Source organism: Mycteria americana, chromosome Z (genome assembly GCF_035582795.1).
Source record: "Mycteria americana isolate JAX WOST 10 ecotype Jacksonville Zoo and Gardens chromosome Z, USCA_MyAme_1.0, whole genome shotgun sequence".
NCBI classification, from domain to species: Eukaryota; Metazoa; Chordata; class Aves; order Ciconiiformes; family Ciconiidae; genus Mycteria; species Mycteria americana.
The window spans coordinates 20944672-20953867 of NC_134396.1; the positions used below are offsets into that span (position 1 = coordinate 20944672).

The 9196-nt window shown below is 38.7% G+C and overlaps 1 protein-coding gene across 2 annotated transcripts; it reads left to right on the forward strand.

The window, feature by feature from the left end:
- The first annotated feature begins 12 nt into the window (after window positions 1-12).
- On the forward strand, window positions 13-8839 carry ANKRA2 (ankyrin repeat family A member 2). Of its 2 annotated transcripts, XM_075527211.1 has the most exons (9): window positions 13-80; window positions 867-1258; window positions 3301-3459; window positions 4842-4907; window positions 6257-6354; window positions 6518-6643; window positions 7037-7103; window positions 7195-7275; window positions 8338-8839. In XM_075527211.1, exons 2-9 carry the CDS (start codon window positions 958-960, stop codon window positions 8391-8393), a joined length of 954 nt encoding a protein of 317 aa, XP_075383326.1. In that variant the 5' UTR covers window positions 13-80; window positions 867-957; the 3' UTR covers window positions 8394-8839. The 2 variants fall into 2 exon arrangements, with proteins under 2 accessions (XP_075383326.1, XP_075383327.1); XM_075527212.1 differs by lacking the exon at window positions 7037-7103.
- The last annotated feature ends 357 nt before the right edge of the window (window positions 8840-9196 follow it).

Here is a 9196-nt window from a genome sequence, read left to right on the forward strand (position 1 = left end):
GTCACTTCCTCCCTCCCGCCGGCGGGAGGGTAGGGCGTCACTTCCCCCTCCCCGACAGCGGCCAAAACGGCGGCGCCGAGGTGAGGCGGGTCTGTCGGCAGCGGAGCCGCGGGCCCGCTCTGCCGGAGGGGTTCCCGGGCGGCGGATGCTCTGCAACGTCTGTGGTGGGGCGGCGCCGCCGCAGCAGCCGCCGCCGCTGCCCGCCTTCGGGACTTTCGTCCCGGAGCAGGCGGCCTGCCGTGCGGGGGGAGGGCTCCGGGAGCGCCCGGGGCTGCCAGGCCCTCCCAGGCCGCTCTGCCTGCCTGCCCGGCGCTGCCGCGGAGGCAGAGGCTGCCTGACGTTAGGTTTCCCGCGGTGCTGTCAAAAAGCCCTGGGTATTCTGGGGTATTTTGTTGTCGTCGGTTTAAAAGGGGATTTATCATTTTCCTGTGGGTATGGTAGAAGCCATTTCCTTCACTCGGGTTATGAAAAAACTTAGAGTCATAACGGGACATAAAGTCAGTGTAACTTTTCCTTCAAGTCTAATGTTTTTAGGCAATAAAGTCACTTTCTCCTTATAGCTTATTCCTGTCTTGGTATAAATGTCGTTGGTTGTGGTGCTTTTTTTATTGCAACCAGACTAATATTCTGAAATGTTACTTAGATGAAACTCCTACTGGCTTCATTATGGAATTTGGCTTAAATATCCAAGGGATAAAATTTAAAGGGAGGATTTGGTCAGTAGCTTGTGACAGCAGTAAGACTGATATTTCAGCAAGGTTTTGACTATCAAAACCAAATGCCATAAGCTTAAATGAAACCAAGTTTGGCGTATTTTTACGCATTACTTCACCAGAATGTTGTTAATCTATGTTACATGTGTTCAGTTGCAGGTTGTTCAAACACCTGGATCTCTTGGTTGACTGGAACTGCTCTTGGCTAGAAACTATGAAGAAACATTTTGCATAAAACTGTTATATGATTGAGGCCATGGCATCTTCAACAAACTTAGATGCTGGGGCCCAGTTAATTGTAGAAGAATGTCCCAGTAGCTACAGCCTTCCACCCATGCCGGACATTAAAGTGGAGCATCAGCTTGACTCTAGCACAGAGGAAGGCCCAGCTCAGAGTGTCGCCATGGGAATGAAATTCATTTTGCCCAATAGGTTTGATATGAATGTCTGCTCGCGATTTGTGAAATCGTTGAATGAGGAGGACAGTAAAAATATTCAAGACCAAGTTAACTCTGACCTTGAAGTGGCATCTGTCTTATTTAAAGGTTGAACTTTATGGTACAAATTGTTATGTGTAGATTGTGTTATCCTGTTAAACTGTTATGTTTTTTTTAAAAAAAGCCTCTGCCTTATGTATAGTAATCAGTAATAGTTTTCTAAGATGCGTTCCCCTAACATTTTTATTACATGCTTAATGGATTATTAATGTAAAAGTAATTTCCCCCAAGGTTATTTTTTAAATCACATTTTTAATTTTTTTTAATTGAAAAAGTAGTGGCACAAAAAGTCTCTAGTGTAATTTAATAAGAGCTGATGCTGATTATGAAAACAAGGTTACTTTTTTCGTGTAGCATGTCCTACAATGTGCTACACAGTTGAATGCATGTGTCTTTACAGAACACTACTGAAAGCACTATAGGATCATTTCAACTTCAGTAGCTTTCTGCAACATGTTTTATCTTTTCACTAGTACAATGACAAAATAACATCGGTCATGTGGTTGACTTTGTTTTATCAATACGGCTGTACAAAGCCTGTAGTTGTAGCGATTGGCTCACCAGTTCAGCTTCACACTACTGAAAGCAAATGTTGCTGCAGTTCTGGATCCCTGCAGCTAATCTCCAGCCATTGCTCGGCAGCTTCATCAGAATTGATCCGTGCTTTTTCATTGCTGAGCATATCGATGGACAACAGAATTAGGACTTCTATCTATTTCCCTTTAACTAGTGTGGTTTCTAGTGCTCGCTATATTTCAGACTGTTAGTAATGTATCTTTTCTTGAGGTTGAATTTGACCCATTTCCTATAACAAAACACAGACCTATTGTGGATTTTTATGATTTCTCTGATTTGTATTGTTTGGCTGCAGTTCAGCCATTGTAATTTTCAAACTTTTTTGATTTGCAGGCCCTAAGTGCTTACTAGTGGAGCTGCAGACCTGAACGGCAAATTTTGACCCATCAGTGATAGGGTTGTTTTTCTTAGGTAACATTTGTGAACCCCTTAGAAGTAGTCCTGCGGATCCAGGGACCGCAGGTCAAAAATCCCTGGTAGGTCTCTTAATTTGATCATGTCAGCTGTAGCTATTTGATTGGCAAACAAAATGTAATTTCATTTTCATCCTGTTACCCTCTACTTTTAATTGGTTCTTTCCCTGAATTTGTGCTTGGGTTTATGATCATGAAGTTCTCTATGGTGTGAATTCAGTGTACATGTTAATTAGCTTCCAGTCATTAATTATTAGTGCACACTGGTGCCAAATCAATTTAGCCAATAATGGAGTTTAATCCTTCCATATTTTTTCCAGTATTTAATCAGTTAGCTTCTTAAAAATTATTTGGCTTCCCAGCTACTTCTCAAAACCTACTTTTGAGAATTAGAAGCCAAGATAACATACATATTCTGTCATAAAATGCCATTAGATTCCAATAGAAAGCTAGAAAAGTTAGTACAAATTAACACAACAGCACTGAATGACTTCTTAATTTCTAAGTCGTGACCTGCTGTTGCATTTTATGTAAGTTAGTGTGGAATATGTCTCTTCCTGCTGGATGAGTATTCATAATGCAGTTACGATTTTATTGAACAGGAGTGGAAAAAGTCCTGGTGAAGAAAATTAGCGAATGTCGCCTCCACTCATGCAGTGGACTGGTTGGAGAGTGGGCAAAGAATGAGCTGAGCAGTTACCTGACTACATGGCTGACCAGAGCTGCATCATGTTATTGCACTGGAGAGTGTTAGTGAGGGTATGACAGGCTAAGTGGAGCCATCCTACCTGATAAATCCATGCCAGGTGTGTTGAAAAACTAGACAAAGGTTTATCTCATTTAGACACCAGCCTGTCTCTGGGTGACGTTATGCCATACTGAACCTGTGGGGTAGCAGCATTGTTTTATGCCAGAAATGAATACAGCCCTTTATTCAACTCTCACAATATACAGTGGAAAAAACATATCACAAAGCTTACTTAACATGGGTTTTAAAGATCTTGGGATACTGGTGCTTTCTAGTTTGACTTAGAATCTATGGCTTTCTTTTAATGCTCTTACTAGTACTAAAATCCTGTCTGTTTTCTCTGTTCAATGTAGCTGAATGCAACATCCATACTTCTCCTTCCCCTGGTATCCAAGTAAGACATGTTTATACTCCATCAACTACTAAGCATTTCTCACCAATAAAACAATCAACTACCCTAACTAACAAACACAGGGGAAACGAAGTCTCTACAACACCTCTGCTAGTAAACTGTAAGTATCCTTCTGTCTTACTGTTAATAATTATTTTGTGAACTGTATGTTAGATGCTTGACAGATTTTTTTCCCATTTTTTTTCCCTCTGGTGTTGTAAAGAACTTTAATGTAGGAAGAAAACATTGAGATAGTCTTGTCTTATTTCACATGGTTCCAGCCATAAAATAGTAATCCACCTGCTGTATTGAATTCATGACTGAAGCTTATTTTCCAGAAAGGATCCAATTCTTGATTTAAAAATAAAGATATTTCTGATCCTTTCTAAGCTTTAAGTTAATGTTCTTCATACACTTGTTTTCGGAACTTGTGCATCTTGTAAAATTTATAAAAATTAGATGATTGGTAAGTGCTACAGACTACTGCAAACATTATGACTGTCACAGATCTTGAAAGTCAAGAAGGTGATTATTTATGGGGTTTTGTTATTATTAATTGTCAACCATTTTCTTTTTAAATTAATTCTCTGTAATTCATCTATAAATTATTTCCTCTATAAATTATAAGTCCAACGTTTGGAAAAAAAAAAAGGCTGCTTGCATGGGAGAAATGAATCTGGAGCTGCAGATGCCTCTGAACAAAATATGCAGTCTGTCTGAAAAAAACAAATCATACTTTCATGTAGTGAATAGGAAGAGGGCCATGAACATGTACATATTATGTAATCATTAGCTAATTTTGTTATTATATGTGGATAATGTATTATATATTCCCTCCTGAGCACCTTTCAGACCTGTTCCAAGTTGTAATTATCAAAACCATGCACCTGTGCAATTTACTGTGGGACCGGAGATTTTTTTCTTCATAATCTCTTAAGAATTATTCTGTTTTTAATGCTTGGTACATTTTATTAAAAAAAATATCTTTTTCTTCCCCTGTAGATGTCATGTTGTATATAGTTTTGTAACATCTGATCTATTCCACATTGTAGTGAGAAAGAGTCATGCTACAGGCTTTATTGAGCAGCATGACAGGTCTCCTGGTGGCATGTGATCTCTTAGATGTCATTTTAAACTATACAGCCTTAATTTATCAAAAGATGCTTATTTTCATTTGATAAATGTTCTTACTGTGATCTTGGGTTGCTGACCAAGCAGCAGAGAAGAGAGCACGTTGCCTTGTGAAGAGTCAGTGTAGGAAGTATCTTTGCCTTCTAGTATGATTTATACATTGGATGAAAAATTACCTAAACCTATGAAACTCTTTGTAAACTTTTCAGTTTTTAAGACAGTGATTCCAGTTCAGAGTATAGGGTGAAACCTATCTACACTGTCAGATCCAAATTCTATACTGCTGAAGCCAATGGACATGTTATGCCCAGCTCCAAATAGAGCAGAATGAAAATTGTTGTGTGTAACACGCTTTTGCTTCCCTTTTTGCAGCTTTATCAGTTCATCAGCTGGCTGCTCAGGGAGAAATGTTATATCTGGCCACGCGTATTGAACAAGGTGAGACAGAGGGAGGTTAAATGCCTTCCTTTTTCCTTTGGGGCATTTATACCCTGTTGTGCTTGACTTTTTCCCCAAAGCTGTATTAAAAAAAAAAAATCCTCAATTCTGGTACAAATTGAAGGATATTTGAGGTATCTGTTCTTTGTGGATGTGGACTATTGTTTCACATCAGTCTTTTATTCACTCATTGCTATGATTTGTATTTTAAATTAAACATTAGCGTTAATAGGAGTTGTAGGTAAATCCCTTCCTCCTCCTGCTTCCCAGCTGTATAAGTAATGGATGGAAATGAGAAGGGAGAATCTGTTAGTTCTATCAGAAGAGTTTTGGGGGTTTTTTTAATTATCTTTGTAATTTAAAACACATTTCAATTAATGGTAGCTTTCCAATTCTATTTAGTCAATCAACATATAGAGCTATATGTTGGTAATTTAAGCCATGGCTCACACCTGCAATGTAATAGTGCTACTCATTCTGTGTTGTGTGACAGTCTTCAGTGTGACATTTGTGTGTCCATAATACAAATACAAAATTTCAACTCTACATAATGTATTTAACTGAGTACTGTTAATAGTATATTCTTATTGTATTATTAGTAATCAGCCATGCTTTCAGTGCATCTTTGTTGAAATGTTTACTGGAAAGCAGGTAATGAGTCGCTGAATCTATATGCTTTGTAATGAGCCATGTATATGGAAGGCAATCTGGAGTGTCAGTAACAGTTAAAAATGCACACTATGGTGCTATGATAAGCATGGGATTTTTAAAGTACTTAGATATTAAAAAAAAATTCAACGCAACTATTTCAGTTAACCAATTGTTAAAAAAAGTTCTTTTTCTTTCTTCCAGCTGCACTTGAAGTACTTTAGTTGTTTCCACAAAACACCCTATTGATTACATGAACTTTGGGAGGAACGGAGTTATACTATCTATATTGCTTTACAAGATTGTGTGGCTCACTATTGAAAAAAACACTTTCTACAGTATACTACAGAATGTACCTCTTTATTATTCAAGCAGCCCTTCTCTTCTTTCCAAAGATAAAGCCCAGATTACAGTGAATTTGTAACATTTCTGAGTAAAAACAAAGCTTGATTTATAGAGCTTAAAAAAAATAAATCCAAATTTTAAATTTTACTTTGGTCAGTAGGATTTTTTTTTTCCTTGGACAAAGGAATTTGCACCACCATTGGGACAGAATTTTGTTTCTGAAGTTAAGATGAGAATGACTTGTAGGATACACTGGTACCTCAGTGCATTCACCATGGATACGTCAACGTATTTCACTAATGCACTGTATGAGCTGGTGAAAGGGATTACTAAGTTGCATATTTTTCTTTAAACAGAAAATGTAATCAATCATAAGGATGAAGAAGGATTTACCCCTCTGATGTGGGCTGCAGCTCATGGGCAGATAGCAGTAGTGGAATTTCTCCTCCAGAATGTAAGGAACAAAACACACTTCATTTTAAATTTCTTTATTTACTTTTTAGTTCAATTTGCCTTCCTAAGTTTATCAATGCTGCTATACACTTAAAAGTTTTAAAGTTAAGTTTAAAAAAAGCATGGTTAATTTGATTTTTTTATTATTATTATTATTATTTCAGGGTGCAGATCCTCAGATTCTGGGGAAAGGGCGAGAAAGTGCCCTCTCACTGGCTTGCAGTAAAGGATACACAGATATTGTAAAAATGCTGCTCGACTGTGGAGTTGATGTCAATGAGTATGACTGGGTAAGACTCTAGTTTAAATTTATGTCAGAGGGTGCTTTGGTCAGAAATTTGAAACAGGGCACAGCGCTGGCTTGGGTTTAAAAATTGTTCTCTTCTTCTGAAATATCTGAGAGTTTCAAAACTTCTATAGGATAAGAGAAGTTGGCCCTACTAGTTCTGACTTCTTGGTAGAAAGAAAATGAGACTAACGCTGAGTCCTTGTAGAAGGGTGAGCTTACAGTCTAAACAGTAAACAAAAAGAGATGGAAGTTGTGAAGAACCAAAACAGAACCTCATTTTTATAAAACCTGTGAAGTCTCTTACTGATACGTAGAAGTACACTGCTGTGTTAAGGAATTACAGTTGCAGGCTGCTCAATCATTAAGTGTCTAAGTCTTTACCCTGCTTTTGCAGAACGGAGGGACACCTCTACTATATGCAGTACATGGGAACCATGTGAAATGTGTCAAAATTCTCCTTGGTAAGCAGACTGTCCAAACTGAATTATCAGTAATAATGTACTATCAGTTCTCACTGTCAGAAATAAAAGTTTCTTTTCCTATTTTACATAGAAAGTGGTGCTGATCCCACTATTGAAACAGATGCTGGCTATAATTCCATGGATTTGGCTGTAGCCTTGGGCTATCGGAGTGGTGAGTATTGCAAATGTAAATTCTTTGATTTTTATTTTTACTGCTCCTTGTTTATGTAGCTGCTGTAATGGCCTAGTAGAGGTTTTGCCACTGTAAGAAGATCCCTGTCCTAGAAGTCTTAAAACACCTTAGTGTATCGGCCCAAAATGGGTAGGAGCTTCCGTCCCTGTCTCAGAAAGCCAGGTACCCAGTAAGAAAATGTCACTGACCTGGATCTGCATCTGTGGGCACAAACCATGGTGTGTAGGGCTGATGCAGCCACAATCCAGACAAGGGGAGCTGAGCTGTTCCCCCACCCTGTACAAAGGAGCATGTGTTGCACTGGACAACGGTAAGAGGCCTGCAGCCCACCTGAACCCCTAACCCTGGCGCTCATTGATTGGCATGATGTCATGTAGTTTGCAAAATCTTCTTCTTCTGTCAGACTAGCTCTAGCTCCAGTTTATCTTGGAGGCAGACGGCAATAGCGCCAGGATCAGTGAATTAGGCTACCTTACTTGGTTCTGGAAAACGGAGGCAAATAAGGGACTCTTCATTGTTTTTCCCCCATGCTGCCTTCATTTTGAAAGCTGTGAAATGTCTGCTGTTCCAGAAACTAACTGAATCAAAAAATAAGCCCAGCACTGCACATGTAGCTTCTCCAAGCAGAGCCCTGTGCTTCTGGGGGGGGCCAGTAACTTCACAGTTGTCTAGATGTAGGACTACTTCAAGAGTTCAATCTCAATGTTCCACAGAAGTAGTTTCTAATAAACGTTTTTGCCTACTTTCCATTTATAGGCTTAAAAATTTCTTTCCATATGCCATCTGCCTATTCAAACCAGAGAACAGATCATCCCCTCCAAAGCCTATCATCTGCCTGATGAGATGTATTGTTTTTGCATTATATGAGGCTTTTATTTTCTGAAGGGATGCAAACTCTCTTCCAGAGTGAGTTTATTCCTGTCTGGTTTTTATAAATTATTGTACAGGACAAGCCAGCATCTGCCAGGAAAAAATAGTACAACCCTAAAGATGGGAAAAAACACTGAACACTGATTAACCTGATTTTTTTCTCTGCTTTAGTTCAACAGGTTATTGAGTCTCATTTATTAAGGCTACTTCAAAATATCAAGGAATAATGGTTGGCTCTTCTGCAGGTGTCAGTTCTTGGCTTGGAGATATGAACTGCTTTTTAGCCCTGTAATCAGTGACAAGGGTTGGTGGTTTTGTAACTTCAGTTCAACTATTTGCTGTTTGTAGTTAAGCTTTTTAATATGCTTCCCCTTCTTTCAGTGTTGTTCACAGAAATATGCAATATTTTCCTTTTTCTTAAATATATTTTATATAATTTTAGAAGAAAGTCAGTTGTGCATGAAAAACTTTGTAAATAAAACCAGTTTTGACCATCTAAATGTTTACACTGAGTGCAGTGGCTGGTACTGTGCCAAGTGTCCTACTTGATCACATCATTGATACATATTCACAAGAAGAAATTTGTTTAGGTATTGAGGTATATCACCATAGAAGATAGATGTCTTTACTGTTAATAATAAAATGTGTGATTGTTTTCAGGATCCCCAGTTAATATTACTGTGTCAGCTTTTGTTTTTTTCTGATTTTTAAGAAGTTGGTAATAAATTGAACAACTTTGATGGTAGTTTAATTCCTACCTGATTTCTTTCCACCTGCCTCTGCCTTCCTGTTGCAGTCCTGAAGCAACTAGGCCAGAGAGTCCTAGGTAGAAATTTCTCTGGAATAAGGAAGCCTAATTGCAAGTGCAGAATTGCTAGCTCCTGAATATCTTCCCTGCAGTGGCTGAAAGCAGCCATCAGCCATATGGGAAGAGAAGCCAGAGCCTACTGCATTCCAGCCTTCTTCAGCCAAAGTGTGGCCCTTTGGATCATAGAGTCATAGAATATCTCAAGTTGGAAGGGACCCATAA